Source organism: Pelobates fuscus, chromosome 1 (genome assembly GCF_036172605.1).
Source record: "Pelobates fuscus isolate aPelFus1 chromosome 1, aPelFus1.pri, whole genome shotgun sequence".
NCBI classification, from domain to species: domain Eukaryota; kingdom Metazoa; phylum Chordata; class Amphibia; order Anura; family Pelobatidae; genus Pelobates; species Pelobates fuscus.
In genome coordinates, this window is record NC_086317.1 from 198,665,822 (window position 1) to 198,682,580 (window position 16,759).

The following is a 16,759-nucleotide window of genomic DNA, read 5'->3' on the forward strand; positions in this document are numbered from 1 at the left end:
CTGACATTCAGTGTTTTCACTCTCTGCTTGGAGACACTGAACTTTCCTCATAGAGATGCATTGATTATCAGTGAGGAGATACTGATTGGCCAGGACTGTGTTTGGCTCATGCTGGCTCTGCCCTTGATCTGCCTCCTTGACAAGCTCAGCCAATCCAATACTTTCCTATGAGAGAAAGCATTGTGATTGGCTCAGATCTATGTTTTACAAACACCAAGACTTTCTTACTTGCAAATGAAATCCCGCCAATCTATGTTCAGAGAAAATTCCCAGAACATAGATAAGAGAATTAGCAACTAGTGACTAGGGCTTATTTTCCGGGGATGTCTTATTTACAGGGAGTGTGTGTGTGTGTGTGTGTGTATATATATATATATATATATATATATATATATATATGTGTGTGTGTATAAGTGTTCAAGTAGAGATTGTAGCCGTATTAGTCCAGTGATGTATATGACAGCTAAAATTTGTATGTCGTAATACCTTTTTTATTGGACTAACAGAATTTTTTTCATTGACAAGTGTTCGGGAGAACCTCCCTGTCTCAAGTCTGAAGCATTCAGAAATGCTTCAGACTTGAGACAGGGAGGTTCTCCCAAAATCTTGTCATTAAACAATTATGATAGTCCAATAAAAAAGGTATTGCAAGATACACATTTTATCTATTTTATTTACATCTATATATATCTATAGTGTATCCACATATGCACCCTGGGTCAGACAATGTTTGAAAACCTCTAAAAAGTGTCTCTGGTCTTCCCCACTTCACTCCCAACTTCAGGTAAAACTTACCTGAATTTGCCCCCATAGGAGAGGAAAAAAATAATTATATATATATATATATATATATATATATATATATATATATATATATATATATATATATATATATATATATATATATATATATATATATATATAATCTCTATCCAAAAAAAACGGAATGCACTCCAGGGTCTTTGTAAAGTGAAATTTAACTTTTTTTAATTCATATACAAAAAAAAAAATACATCAACGTTTCGGCTCACATCTGGAGGTGACCTTATGGCTACACATAATAAAATGGTGACATGTATAGAAAAAAAGCTAAGCTATGTGACTACAGCAGAAATTGAGACCTTTTTTTCTTCAAATCCGCTTATATTGCACATTGGTGTATAATTGACTGTTTTATGTCTATACTACAGCCCTCTCTCCCTTGCGAAAATAACGGGACTTTGCCCACAGCTAACATGGTAGCGGAGCGCATCATATGGGATATGTAGATCGATGGACTGAAAATCAATTGATAGGATTGGCCTCTGATTGGTCTGCTGGCGGTCACGTGGCGGGGAGAGGCCGGAAATCCCCATTCCACGCCAGTATCTCGAAATTCAGGATGGTGGTGACGATTTTCATCACTTCGGTGACCGGGTCCCGGGAGGTGAGTTAAAACCAGCACTTATTAGCGCGAATAAGTTACGTCATTAAGTATAGAAGTATAAACCGTATGGGTATGATGCTGTTTATGGACATTGTGAGTGATCGTACTGTGCACACTGCTTATAAAGGTTCTGACATTCTGATTGGCATTGATTAGTGTCATGGTAACGTTCTAGTTATGTATATATATATATATATATATATATATATATATATATATATGTCTGTTTTATTTTCCTGAGAGCAATGCATGCTATTGTGCGCTATGTACATCCCTTTACCTTTGTATGGGAGTTGCTATAAACAATGTTTACTGTGTGATTGTATTAGTTTGCAGCTTTTATTTCCTGCTGCCTGCGTTTTACATGAATACTTCTTGATTGTTGGAGGGTCATACATCAGGCACTCCATATCCTGGTGCATGTGTGTACATGCTGCAACTTGTGCTCGTAAAACACTCGAAGCTAATCTGCCTATGTACAGGCATATTGGCTTGTGGTAAGATACCTGTCTGCGACAGAGTGGATTTTGTGTAAGTTTATTTTCGGTAAGAGGGATTCGAACCTAAAAGAGAACTTCTTTGCAAATCTATTATTTCATAATATTTTATATGTAAACACTTAAAATACACAGTCTGTTTTCACCTTTGCTTGCAAAGCTTTTAGGTTTTTTTTGGCAGTATGCCCCTTTTATGTGGGTGTTTCCTCTCTTTGTGCCAACTGTTGTGAACACAGGTTTCCAGAATGATTGAGGCAGTAAAGGGAATTGCAACCATCCTCCACAAGCAAATCCATTTTGGAGGAAAAGTTACTTCCCACATCTATATTCTTTTGTGTGTGTTTCCTCATTTAAATTCTTATGTAAGATTTTCATTGTTATGCCACCATACACTCTGCAAGACTTATGGTACCACAATTCCAGGTAGTCTTTGGCAGGTGAGCTCAGGGCTAGGTGTTACACACTAGCTTACTAGTAGATTAGTGTATTTTACATATACATGCGGCAAAAGGCATTTCATATACACTGATCAGCCATAACCTTAAAACCACCTGCCTGACTTATATTATTTATTTATAAAATATTTTACCAGGAAGCATACATTGAGACTTCTCTCATTTTCATGTATGTCCCAGACAAACATTGCATTGTTACTATAGGGTACAATATAATATTACAAAATAAATAAATAAATAAATAAATATATATATATATATATATATATATATATATATATATATATATATATATACATATATATATATATATATATACATACATACATACATTTAACACATAACCGGTAATAAGTATAGTGTAACTCACCCTTGTGCTGCCAGAACAGGTCTGCTGTGTCCAGGCATAGACTCCATATGACCGCTAATTGTGTCCTGTGCACCAAGACACTAGCAGCATATCCTTTACATCCTGCAAATTCTGAGGTACAACCTTCATGGATCGGACTGGTTGTTCCAGCACATCCCACAGATGCTCAATCGGATTGAAATCCAGAGAATTGGGAGGCCATGTTCATCAAACCACTCCTGAACAATTTTTGCAGGTGGCAGGGTGCATTATCCTGCTAAAAGAGATATCTATTTCTCTCCATCCAATGTATTTTTATTTTTTTTTGTTTAACCCCTTAAGGACACATGACATGTGTGACATGTCATGATTCCATTTTATTCCAGAAGTTTGGTCCTTAAGGGGTTAAAAAAATTTTTTAATTCAATTAATTGCATATTTATTTACAGTGTGTGTATTATGAGTGCAGCGTCTGCGTATGAATGCAGCGTGTTTGTGTGCAGTGTGTGTATGTGTGTTGCAGAGCTTTGGTGGGGGGTGGGCAATTTTTTATTTTTTTTTAATTATTTCCATATTTTTTTATTATTATTTCTTCTTATTATTTTTTATTTAATTTAATTTTTTTAATTTTATTATTATTATATATTTTTTTTCGTCCCCCCCTCCCTGCTTGATATATGGCAGGGAGGGGGGCTCTCCTTCCCTGGTGGTCCAGTGGCATTGGCAGTTGAGGGGGGCTGGCAGAGCTGTAACTTACCTTTCCTGCAGCTCCTGTCAGCTCTCTCCTCCTCCGCGCCGTCCATTCAGCTCTTCTGTCAGCTCACACTGTAAGTCTCTCGAGAGCCGCGGCTCTCGCGAGATTTACACTGGGAGCTGACCGAGGTGCTGAACGGACGGCGCGGAGGAGGAGGGAGCTGACAGGAGCTGCAGGAAAGGTAAGTTACAGCTCTGCAGCCCCCACAGACCCCAGTCTGTATTATGGCAATGCAAATTGCCATAATACAGACTATTGACTCGAGTATAAGCCGAGTTGGGGTTTTTCAGCACAAAAAGGCTTATACTCGAGTATATACGGTAAGTTAACAGGAGGTTAACGGAAACAGGTTTGTTTTTTATTTTAGGAAGTTAAATCTGACTGACTTTCAGGATGCTTTCTGCTCTAAGATTCATTTTCAGACCTCTAGAGAATATACTAAAGCTTCAAGTTATTTACTGCCTAAACTTTTTAAACGGAAAGTCTTGGTCCAAAATTTGCACAAATATTTCCTAAGCCCTTAAAACACTTACCTTTTATTAATTAACCACTCCACACCCCAAAAGCACTAAAAGCGGCACTGTCATGGCTGAATCCAGTTTTTTTGTTTTTTTTTCAACTCCCCTCCCGAATCCACTACATCTTGTTGACCCCCTAGTCATCCCCAAATGCTCCTAAGCCACCCATATTACCTGTTTTTTTATTTTTAAATCTTTATTTTCTACCTGGACCTAGGTCCTGGGCGCTGCCATCTTTGGGTGGGTAGATGAAGGCCCTGTGGGACACGTCATCTGCCCACAGTAGATAGCACTGTGAAATTCCCACGCATGCCTAGTTAAACATTAGTGCATGCGAACAGGAATTTCATCTATTCATTCGTCAGAAAGACGAATGAATAGAAATGTCAGACGAACAAACACACACTGAATATCAGTGATCATTCAGTTTATTACAAGGAGGGAGCTACAGGCTCGCAGCTCCCTCCTTGTAAAATGTAAAGATAGAAGCGGCAGGGAGCAGTGCTCCCTGCCACTTCCTAAGCCCCCCATGTCCTCCCTCACTATGCGGGGGTCAGTATGACCCCCATAATAGCATAAGGGAGATTGAAATCTCCTAAATGCCCCTACTTGCTATACCACCATATAAGTAGGGGCATGTCTACTAAATAGTCTCACTGTTAAAAAAAACACTAGTGCCTCCACCACGGCCCTAATGGATAATGGTTGGGGGGGCCTATTGTCCTCCCCCCCCCGGCCCACACCCCTGAGCGGCGGGTGGAGGCCCTAAAGGATAATGAGGGGGGACCTATTGTCCTCCCCCTCAGCCCCCACCCCTGAGCGGCAGGTGGGGGCCCTAAAGGATAAAATCTTAATTTTTCAGCTCCAAAAAGGCCAAATAAAAACCATAATACCCGTCGAACTTGTAAAAAATAAACCCGAGCGCCAAAAAAAATCCAACGAATAAGAAAAAAACCTGACGCTAAAAAAATAAATCTATCTTCACCCAGCAAGGGCACGGGCCAGACTGAGCTCCGCAGGGAGGGCAAAGGCTTATAAAGCATTCCCACGCCCTGCAATTTGACTCAGAACACTCTGGTTGACTTGGAATTCAACCAATCAGAGTGCTAGTCATTTTACACAGCGTGGGAAAGTTCTTTGGAATTTACCCATGCTGTGTAAAATGACACAGAGCACTCTGGTTGAATTTCAAGCCAACCAATCAGAGTGCTGTGACAGGTAAATTTAGAGACTTGCTTGTCTGTCTCTTCATTTACCTGTCAGAGCACTCTGATTGTATGGCTTAAACCAACCAATCAGAGTGCTCTGAGCCTAATTGCGGGGCAAGGCTTTTATAAGCCTTTGGGTGGAACTTTTTTTTTTTTTTTTCTGGATGCGGGCGGCCCTGGATTTAGGTCTCCCTGCCCCCTGGACAGCCACTAGAGTCATGCCAGTACTGCAAAGTGTGCAGCACCTATATTACCCATAGACAACATGCACAATATCCTCCCAATGCTTTCCTATGGGAAAGCATTGGCTTAGCTGAGATCATAAAGATTGATGATCTCAGCTATTGAGGCGAAACCGGCACGGCGTGGGAAAAAAAAGGTGAGTAAAAACCTCTCGTGTAAACAGAGGGGGCAGGCACACACATTTTTTTTCATTTTAATTCAACCAGCCTCTCCGTCTTTGGGATTGCCGAGTGGAACTTTCCTTGGGGTCCAGTTGGGCTGCTATCTCTTCCTGCGTTTGAGGGAGCAGTAATCTACCTGCAGCTCCTCTCTGCTTCCTGTAGTAATGCCAGGGCCGGAATGACGTCCTATTACAGCACAAGGAAGCGGAGAGGAGCTGCAGGAAGATCATTGCTACCATGCTCCCCAGGGCGGACAAGCGACCAGCTACCATGCTTCCCAGGGCTCCATTGTTTGCCCGGCCGCCCGCTTTAACTAAAGGGCTCACAAATCCCAGTCCCCTGGTCACCATGGCGACTAGAAGTTTCGCCCTGGTGCCTGTATTTGTCTGCCATTTAGCTAAGGCAGGATTTGTCGAGCCCTGCTTTACTGCATGACTGTCAGTGTCACTGGGTGTTAAAGTCTTGCACTGCATGACTGCATAAACCGGTTAATGCCTTATTTTAATGTTAAAAATACATGGGAGCATCTTTTATTACAGAATTTCCTCTAAAATGGAATAAGTATTTTATCCATAAAAAACATAGGGTGCTTTCTGTTGCTCCTTGAAAAGACAAACAGCAGCTGTGATCAGTTTAAGCACAGCCCTATTCACTGTTTAGCTTGTGGTGCAAGCGTGCATATTCAACAGCTCTGCTCTCCCTGGGAGGAGAAATCTTTTATTGTTTCAGATACAGTGAGGTATAATTATTAATCTCAAAAGCTTACTTTTCTCAAATGTGGATAATTCACGTGGTTAACTTCTCCCATATCAACTGAATTAAAAACTCATTGAGACAAATTGGTTCAAGTAGTTTTCTAATGGATTCCATTGCAGCAGTGGTGATTTTTATGTTTGTGGTATTGTTACATAGTAGGGTGTAGAATTTGGATGGCTCAGGGTTAAACCTGGAATCCCCCTGCGTCTGTATCAGGGAAGTTGTATCAATGGAGTTGAATCCATTGCATTTCAGCTGCAAGGAAATGCAAATATGGCTGAGATAACCAAATTAGCATTTTGTGAGTAGTATTGTATTGGTCTTCTTAAAATATGGAAAATTAAATTGCATACTTACCTAGCAATTTTCTTTTCCTAGCTATTTATCATGGCGGCAGCAGCACTTATGGGTAGCTCCGCCCCTAACCAGATCAGGATAGGATCAACCAATATTAAAAAAGAGAAATAGACTGGAGGCATAAAAGGTCTCGCCTCCTTCCATACCTCAGTCCAGTTAAAAAGAAAGAAGGGTGAGTGACTTGTGCTGCCATGATAAATAGCCAGGAAAGAGAAAATTACTGGGTGAGTATTTAATTTTCCATATTCCTGGCTAATCATGGCAGCATCACTTATGGGTAATACCCAAGCAAAATAACCTTTTTGGAGGGGAATTTAAATAGAATTGACACAAGACTCTGATGAGCTGCAACAGCTGACAAGACTCCTTTGCCATGGAAGTAGTCATAGAATGAAAGTCCAGTTTGTAGTGCTTAATGAAGGTTGTAGGAATGGACCAAGTAGCTCCCTTGCAGATGTCATCAGGAGGAACCTCTGCCCAATTAGCCCAAGACGTAGCCAGGGACCTGGTGGAGTGAGCACTGATTCTGGCTGGAGGAGTCTGCTTATACCGCAGGTAGGAGTCTATGACAGTAGCTATCCATCTCCGTAAGGTAGAGGAAGAGGCCGCTTCACCCTTACAAAGGCCAGAAGGAAAGACAAACAATTTGTTGGTCTTTCTGAAAACAGAAGTAACCGACGGGTACTTGATTATAAGATCTCTCACATTGAGTTCACGGTATCGCTTTTCCTGGGGAGAAGACGGAGAAGTACAGAAGGAAGGTAGAACTACCTCCTGGAGTAGATGAAATCTAGATACGACTTTAGGAAGGAAGTCTTCACTAGGTCTCAGGACCACTCGATCATGAAATACAAGAGTGTGTGACTTAATACTAGAGAATGCCTGGAGTTCCGAAATTCTCTTGACCGTGGAGATCGCCACAAAGAAAACCGTTTTATGAGTGAGGTGTTGAATAGAGATGTCCTGCAGTGGTGCATAGGGATATTCATTTAGAGCATTTAGGACCAATGGTAAATCCCATGGAGGAGCGGAGTTCCAGGTTGGAGGGCGTAAGTGTAATGTTGCCTTAAAGAACCTTGAGATGAGAGGGTGAGATGCTCATGAGGTATTACAAAGGGCAGACAGAGCTGAGGACTGCACCTTCAACGTGCTTAAGCTGAGACCTCTGTCCAGGCCTGCCTGTAGAAAATCCAGAATATGGAGGCGAGTAGGGTGTTGACCATCAAAGGACTTCACCACTGCCCATTTTTAAAAAAAAGATTTCCCAAATTCTGTAGTAGCAGGAAGACGTAAACTGTTTCCTTGCCTTCAGGAGCTGTCATTCACTGCTTCGGACAGGCCCTGCTTAAGGAGGGATCTCATTTCAACAGCCAGGTTCCAACTGGATGGGTTGGGGTGAGTTGCTAGACCTTGGATTAGAAGGTCTGGGGAGATTGGAAGCAACCAAGGATGGGTCAGAGACATTTTCAGAAGAAGGGAATACCAGGGTCTCCTGGGCCAGATTTGGATAATGGCAATCACCTTTCTTTCTTTCTTTTTTTTTCTCTCTCAATATCTGGGGAATCAGAGGCAGTTTTCCTATAAGGAAAATACATTTTTCAACACATTTGGAGTCTAAGGATTTAGGGCCATACTCCGTATTCTCCTCCTCTTTGTCAGAAAGATCCTCAAAGGATTCCAGCTCAGACTCCGATGAGGGAGAAGTGGGTTCAGCTCTTTGAAGGTTTTTGGAGGTGGTGTTTTTAGTAGAAGCCTTGAAGCCTTCTGCTATGGCTTGGGAGGAGAACACTTCCTGGGATGAATGTCTGCCACTTCTGTCATACAGGTGAGGCATAGGTTTTTACCCTCGAGAGCAGTTTTATTGCAGGCCAAGCAGCGTTTAGATTTTTTCCTTGTGTTTCCTGGGGGATCTATCCTCGCACATGTTTGGGCTGCAAAATAAGAAGGGCCATGTAAGTAACTATGGGGACCATATGACACTCTTTTTTCCCCCCCCTTATAAATTAAGAAACTTTGGCTTGCCTATGGTTATTTGAACCTGAGTGGTGGGAGGCAGAGGGAGAAGACAAATATAAAACGAATACAAATCGTAAGGATAAATTTGTTTGAAGTAAAATATATTATTTACTATGAATATTAATGAAAATGGGAGACAGAGGATCCATTCTTACCTTAAGGCATCAATGAAAATACAACTGGCAGCACTGACATATATTTTCAGAGAGACAGAAAGCACTTGTCACTTGAACCGAATGTAAACCTGTATCTTTAAGTAAAGTTTGAGCCTGTGCGGATCGTTCGCGCATTTTTCCTATGACAATTCGCGCCAATTCATGAGAACAGACTATAAATGAACTGAAGTTAGCCAGGGAATCCCTTGAAAGGAAACAAACGCCGCAGCGTTTGTGCGGCTTAAAGAGATGAACGAACAGGGAATCACTTACCAGATTGCAAGGCTTACCCACAAGGGAACAAGTTAAAACCCCCGAACTAAGGAAATACACGAACCTGTGAGTACACAAACTAAGGAAAGGTAGAAATAGAAGGAAGTTTTTCCCATATAAAGAGGTCTATCTCCCAGTAGCTTCTAGGTTCTGTAGGTAGAGTAATATAAGGCTTCCAAGTACAATGGAGCCTAGTCCTCAGCATATTGTAAGTTAATCCTTAAACTAAATTCAAATCACTAGTTTGAATCTGACCCAGTTAGTCCTGCTCATGCAGGTTGTTTATTGGGTCCTTCAGGCACAGCGAGGCTGAACTGTACCTGGGAGACCCATGGTACACATGGGAAGGTGGCCAATAAAGAAAAGAAAATTATGTTTTAAATGTAACCTGTCTGTCTGGTTAAGGACAGGAATAAAGACTGAGGTATGGAAGGAGGAGGGACCTTTTATGCCTCCAGTCTATTTCCTCTTTTTTTTGGGGGGGGGGGAGGGGAGGGTTGATCCTGTCCTGATCTAGTTGGGGGCAGAGCTACCCATAAGTGATGCTGCCATTAATAGCCAGAAAATACTTTTTTTTTTTTCTGCTGCTTCCCTATTGGGTTGATCTCCAAAACATTCTATTTGTCCCTTTGACCAAAGTTTAATTTTTTTGGTTTATTTATTTACATTTAAATAGTGAAGAATTCCTTTTGGGATTTTTTGTTAATATAGCATATGCTTGTGAGTACTGTTATCTTTGAACTGTTTTCTTGAAACCCTAGACAAAGTCCAAGCAATGTGAGTCTATGCGGATCATGGACAGTAAGGGCATTAAGTATGAGACGGTTGACATATCTGTGGACAACAATTTACGAGAACAAATGAGGGAAAAGGCTGGGGACCCAAAAGCACTTCCACCCCAGATCTTCAATGGAGACGACTACTGTGGGGTAAGAGAAGACCGACAATGTTATTGTTCTGGGATTTTGTCTTAAAACATTATCCAATACCCCTTGTCCAATATTGGCCTTTGAGACCTTTTTATATAGCAAAACTGTGCTACCCTATGTAGTCTGTATTCATTGCAAATGTATTAAACAGAACCATTTCCCACCAGCAGGATTGACCTAGTTCCTCTCACTCTATTCAACCATAGGCTTTTGCATTGTTTGTGGGTTGTGTTTTGTGACTGTTTACATGTAAAACCATAAGACAAATGTTGTTGCCTGGTTATGAATTAATCCTATTTGACAGCAGGATGCTTATACTGTTTTGTAAATATAATCCCAAAAAATCTGCTTCAATGTGGTAAGTTTTCCAAATTATTATGTTAGAAAAATTTCCAAGTGATTTATCTACAAAAGTCATTATTCATGTCTATGTGAATTTTCATAGATAAATAGTTTGGAAACTTTTCTATCAGCAAAATGTTAGTTTTAAATTAAAATCTATATATTTTCTAGAAATGTATAAATTAAATTGTCATGCCTTTAATTAAAACCTAACTTGTGTATACTGTAACAGGTACACTTTTTGCATGCCCTGTAAATGAAGAAAAATGTAATTTCTCTTCTGTGATTTTCTTCCTACACTTTTCACTAGGGCTATGAAGAGCTTGCTGCTGCTGCAGAAGATGGAATTGTGAACAAGTTTCTGAAGCTTGAGGATTAATCCACACGTCTCAGAACGCTGTCCCAAGCTTTGACACAATGCTCTTGTTCTTCCTTAAAACCACAGACTATTGCCCCCTTTTTGTTTTGGCCAGGTTTACTAGAAAAATCTGTGAGGATTTTTTTTTGCCTTGCATCATTCCATAATCTATCATTATTTACCATAATCACATTCCTGAAGATTAAACATTTTCTTTCTTTCGTTCATTCCTGGGATACTGGAAGCAAGGAGACCCCTTATTACTGTGCAATGTTACATTATTTCCCTGCTGGTAACTAAGTGTTTTCTATATGCATTGCTTTCATTAATGTGAATTCTTTCCATGTGTCTTCTGCCAAAGAGGAAGTGTGAACGTCTTCCAGCCGATCAATAAATTAGCTGTTCACATGACTTTATTGAACTTGATTGTGGATGGTTATTATAATGTTGGTTATGTTAAAGGAACACTACAGGGTATGAAGTGTATTCCTGACCCTGTAGTGTTAAAAAACGTAAAACTTGCCCCTAATCCGCCTCCTTGGCTGACAGCATCAGAATTTATAATCTAGGCCAATCCAGTGCTTTCTTATTAAAGCTTTGAATTGGCTGAGATTGTCAATTCTGATGATCTCAGCCAAGGAGCCAGGGTGGGTGGCAGAGCCAAACGCTGCCCTGGCCAATCCGCATCTCCTCATAGCGATGCATTGAATCAATGCATCTCTATGGGGAAAGTTAAGAACCTCCTTGAAGACGCTGAACGTCAGTGCTAACCTTGTATATGGTCATCTGAGTGACATCCCAGTCCCTTTTAAAGGACCACTATAGTGCCAGGAAAACAAACTCCTCCCGCTTGGGCTGAAGGGGTTAAACACTTACCTTTCTGCAGCGCCGGACTCCCTCAGCGCTGGGGAACTCTCCACCCTGCCGACATCAGCGCCGAATGCGCATGCACGGCAAGAACAGCGCGCGCATTCAAACAGTCTATAAGAAAGCATTTTTCAATGCTTTCCTATGGACGTCAGCGTCTTCTTATTGTGACTTTCACAGTAAGAAGCGCCTCTAGCAGCTGTCAATGAGACAGCCACTAGAGGCTGGATCAACCCACAGTGTAAACATAGCAGTTTCTCTGAAACTGCTATGTTTACAGCTGCAGGGTTAACACTAGAGGTACCCGGCACCAAGACCACTTCATTGAGTTATAGTGGTCCTTTTAAGGCGTCCATACGCAGCAATGTCTCTGAAAAGGCAGTGTTTACAGCAGAAAGCCTGCAGTGACAGCTACATAAAGCTGTAATTGTTCTGGTGACTATAGTGTCCCTTTAAGCAACTGACAAAGTCATGGCTAAAAAAATTGAGGCCTTTTTGTACTAAATTAGAATAGAATTTTTTTTTACTAAACAATGTTTAAAGTAAATCTCAATATACTCAGAATGAAGAAAGTCCCAGCAATGGACAGAAACGTCGATCACACTATTTTGTTTGAAGACAGTGAGTGCAGCCCCATTTTCTATTTATATATATATATATATATATATATTACAATGCTACACAATATTCTGCACATCCGTCAAGCCATAAGACTTGCTTTTCCCACAGAAATCACAAATCTGCAGTGATGTTACTATTGCAAAGGAATCTGGGTGGGCATATGCAAATTAGCTAAATGAAGAATCACTTTTTTGCCTCATTACATTTTAAACATGGATTCTTTTGCGTCTGAATATATATATATATATTCTCACACACACACACAGATAAGAAAGGAAGAATTTTTAACACAGAAGTAGTTCTAATATAAAATGAGCTTTATCTAAATTCACAAGTTTGCAAATACTTCTAGATATACAGTTTATTTAAGTCTGGGAGTATGCATTTGTGCCTGGAGTGTTTTGAACTCCTGATAACTCTGAACCCTTGGCACGCAGCATCAGGAAAGCATTGGGGACAAGACCAAGTTGTTTTAGGGTGGAAGACTCATCATCATATACTCTGTGAGGAAAGCGGCTGACAATTTCATAGGAGTTGACGTGAGATGACCTGTAAGAGAAGTGGAAATGTTATCTCAATAGGTATGCAAAAATATCTCCACCACTCAACAGAATTCTTATTTTAAAAGTGTTAAGGAAGTCACAAAACTTCATTCTTCCTTAACACTTATAATACATTGCATCTTATTTAAATGGGAGTGCTCTTTTTACTGCTGCACCATAAATCAAAACAAAATTTCAGATGTGATTGCAGTGCAGATGCTACTGCCAATGTTGACAATGAAGAACAAATAAAGATTGTTACTTTGATATAGTCTGTTAGTTTCTCAATGTTATTCTCATTTAATTATGAAGGTAGCTCATTCACTGGTTTAATCTATTTAATCATAATTAGAAAAGTAAACCTGTAATTATAATACAATAAAACTCACTAACAAATTAGTCATAAGCTATAGTCCTCTTGCTCTCCCATTAGGGGTTGGCCCATGCTAGATCCTTACCAGGCAGTTGGTTCATTATGTATCCAATTTTAGCTACAACAGAAGGAAAAGAAGCAGAAAGATGTCTCAAAGTGATACTCTACCTGACTGAGGAAGCCCCTACACTTATGGGAATCACTACTAAATCTGGGAGTTGGCAATGGATGGGGCACTGGACACTGCTACAGTTGTTTACTGTGGATGGGCAGTATGTGCCAGCAAGGTCATGCATTTCAATGCAGAAGCGAACTGATCCACGTGGTGGTCAAGTTCCTTTATCTTTGCCTCACAATTCACTATTTGTTGACTTAATGCTGTAGGGTCCATGGCCCTGTGATAGTCAGGATAGTTTGGCACCCAACACTCAGAACTTAAAACAAAACAAATAATCGGTAAACAAATAGAAATAAAAAATAAAACTTAGCACCGGACCTTAGATTCTGTTTCCCTGACTCCTACCTGTCCTGTACTTTTCTATATTAATATTAAACCCAGCCGTTCTATGTAAACCATGACTGGGCACTGTAAAGTAGTTATATTAGGTTTTAAAGGAATAAGAAGGACTCAGATTGGCCCACAAAGGTCATGTGATATCAGAATGAGTGTGCAGCGGTTGGCGTCTATAATACTCCCAGACCCAGCTGCTGCTTAGGTAAGGTGGATGCCCATCGGCGTTCCCACTGCCTCGTTGGAACACGGTGCAACAAAGTGTGTGCCCCTAGTTCCGAGACCGCACAAATGTGCAGCATGTGATACTAAGGCATTGGATAGAAAGAAACGTTGTGCCTCATGTCTCTCAGAAGCTGCAGGAAACTCCTTAAGAAATTATTAAGTGAATTCAGATGGTGGTGAACCAGAGTATGAAACAATATAGGTCCCGAAAGCATCCTAGACATTCAACAAATAGAGAATGGGAAGACTCTTTATCTGATATTTCAGAGGCTGACTTTCCCTCCAAATTATTGCATTCTTGAGATGATTCAGATTCTGTAGATGATCCAATGGATGTAAAGATTGTTTAAAACTTGATTAAGGCAGGCAGATATACCTTACATTTTTAAGAATCTGAACAATGAGGCACTTAATTAAATTTTTACATTAAAATATAAGAAACCACAGAAGAAAAAATATTATTCAAGGATTGATGACCAAAATGTATCCCTTTAATTAACCCCTTAAGGACACATGGCATGTGTGACATGTCATGATTTTTTTTTATTCCAGAAGTTTGGTCCTTAAGGGGTTAATAAAGATGATTCTTCTTCATTGGATTCAGCACCAAAAATGTATACGGCTATTATCAGATTGGGAAGCAACACAGCTTTACCTTTGGATGAGGTGATGTCATTTAGCAATACAATGGATCGAAGAATTGATATAAATCTATGCAAAGATTGTGTAGCCTGTACACCAGCAGTAGCCTTAGAATTTGTGGCTAACGTCCTTATGAAATGGCTAGTCCTTCTGGAAGAAGTCTAAAAAGGAGTGTGTAGAATCTATCTGGTGGAGTCTCTGGCTGAACACAAATGGACAGCAGAATTTAAATTGCTACTCTTGATTTAGTTTGTACTCTGGCAAGAAATATGGCTCTGTAATGCAGCATGCAAAGCTCTGTAGTAAAAACTGGAACACAGAGTTATTCCAGACTCCAGAAGCTAATCTTCATCACTTTTGGAGAATCTGGGCTTGTTCAAATCTCCATCCCTAGGTAATTTCTATCCTAAGACTTCTATCGATAGAAGTTCCAAAAAATTTCCTTCTTAAAGTTTGTCAGATCAAAAACACATAAGAGATATCACAAAACCTATTCTGGGCCAAGGTGACTCTGCTCATATCAGATCTACTACGATTCCCACTAGAACTCATCCCAGAAGTTTGCATACTATTTATCTTACCGGAAAAGCTACCTCCACTTAAACTTGCATTAATATACTAGATACCCATATCAGCAAACCTACTCATAGCACACCTATGGAAATCCACCACACTCCCTACTATAAACTGTAGCAGACTCCATTCCCCTGTTTTTGGTGTTCCATACCCCCTTGTTCGTCTCCCGAATGACTAGTATGTGGTCCCCTTGTTATGCCTCAGAGAACACCGACCTACCCTGGCTGTTAACCACAAATTAACAACCTGACACATTAGCTTTGGTGCTTTCCCTGGGTGTCTCCCAAACACAGGCAGCGGTACATGGTCGAATGCATGTAACTATTTTCTGCCACGCGATTCCACGAACCTGGGCAGAGTTCGTACCGCTACTTGTTCAACTTCTCGACTATCTAGACAAGCAACGTTCGGGAGATATGATCTACCGACTGGGGGGGGCACTCGCTCCATAACAGCCAGAGGGAGCGTTCGTCGGTGTTTCCACAGGAATCCCTGAAAGCCATCCTGCGGTCGGTCAAAACTTTATTCGAACAGTAACAGAACCGATCTGAGCACTTTTTGCATATGTTATGCGCTGAGATCGGGGATATGATTTTTGTGGGGTTCCTATATTATTTTTGTGTATTTTGAAATATGTATAAGTTTCTGTATTTGAGAGATATTGAGTTATCCTAATTTGAGCTCAATTATCTCTCAAACACAAAGGCTCTTGGGAAGAAACCCCTGTGTTCTTGATGTGAAAACCCCATGCTAGGGGCCAGTGCATAAAAGCCATGTGTGGCAGAATAAAGTCAGTCTTACTCCCAGAACTGTGTGTCGTCCAGTTAGTGGGGAGGAGGTGGGCTATTTGCTTGGCAGTATCTTGTTTCTGATTTCTACTCTTGGTGATCCAGCGGAGGAAAGTCCTGGTCAGGACTAGGGCTCCGCTACATAAACCATCTATTCAACAAAGTTAACTAGAACCTGCTATACGAATCCATGCTCTTCCAACAATTCGGTAGTAAAACAGCACTGGAACACGCCTAGTCTGAGTTTTAGAACCAAAACAAGAGCAAGCAACCATAAAAAAAACCACCAAGAGTACACACATGCAGTAGGTAGGGCTCTAGCCATGAACATGAGTATCACTCTACTTAAACAGCATTTACCTTGGGATATACTCATGGGTTCCTGAACCCCAAATACACCCAAAATGGAGTTTATTACTGTATCTATCACACCTCTTTATTCTCCTGTCTACTTCTTACTTTGTGTGAGGAAGGCTGAACTTGATGGATGCAAATCTCTTTTCAGCTATGTAACTATGTATATTTTCTACCCCTCTGCTCGTTCCCCACACACCATGTCTAAACATATCTGTCCATGTTGTGGGCAACATTATAGCATTTATACAATTGTACTGCGTGAATAGACAAATTAACATTGTAAGTTGCTATATGCAATCTTGCAAATGCTACTGTTGTAATCTTACTAGCGTTATCTTGAACATGAATTGTCAAATTGAAAACATTAAGGGGGGCGTGGCTAACCGCCGGACAAGATGGATGCTTAATCCCTAACTCCGGCACATGGGCTGATAATCCATCCCAATCCTACTACACGGAA

The 16,759-nt window shown here is 40.6% G+C and overlaps 2 protein-coding genes across 2 annotated transcripts in view; one reads left to right on the forward strand and one right to left on the reverse strand.

The window, feature by feature from the left end:
* The first annotated feature begins 1,316 nt into the window (after positions 1-1,316).
* Positions 1,317-11,208, forward strand: SH3BGRL3 (SH3 domain binding glutamate rich protein like 3). The gene is made up of 3 exons (XM_063453315.1): positions 1,317-1,426; positions 9,930-10,097; positions 10,750-11,208. The coding sequence occupies exons 1-3, from the start codon at positions 1,382-1,384 to the stop codon at positions 10,816-10,818; spliced, it is 282 nt and encodes a 93-aa protein (XP_063309385.1). The 5' UTR covers positions 1,317-1,381; the 3' UTR covers positions 10,819-11,208.
* A 1,423-nt stretch (positions 11,209-12,631) lies between these two features.
* UBXN11 (UBX domain protein 11) overlaps positions 12,632-16,759 on the reverse strand; it is a 96,477-nt gene continuing 92,349 nt past the window's right edge. The window contains exon 13 of the mRNA XM_063453305.1: positions 12,632-12,834. Coding sequence (XP_063309375.1) covers positions 12,651-12,834 — 184 coding nt within the window. The 3' untranslated portion in view covers positions 12,632-12,650. The remainder of the gene's footprint in view (positions 12,835-16,759) is intronic.

What these genes read in the sequence shown, in the direction of transcription:
- SH3BGRL3 (XM_063453315.1), top strand. Translation starts at nt 1,382, where the DNA reads ATGGTGGTGACGATTTTCATCACTTCGGTGACCGGGTCCCGGGAG. An exon ending in CGGTGACCGGGTCCCGGGAG is followed by an intron (nt 1,427 to 9,929) that starts GTGAGTTAAAAC and finishes TTGAAACCCTAG; the next exon opens with ACAAAGTCCAAGCAATGTGA. An exon ending in ATGGAGACGACTACTGTGGG is followed by an intron (nt 10,098 to 10,749) that starts GTAAGAGAAGAC and finishes ACTTTTCACTAG; the next exon opens with GGCTATGAAGAGCTTGCTGC.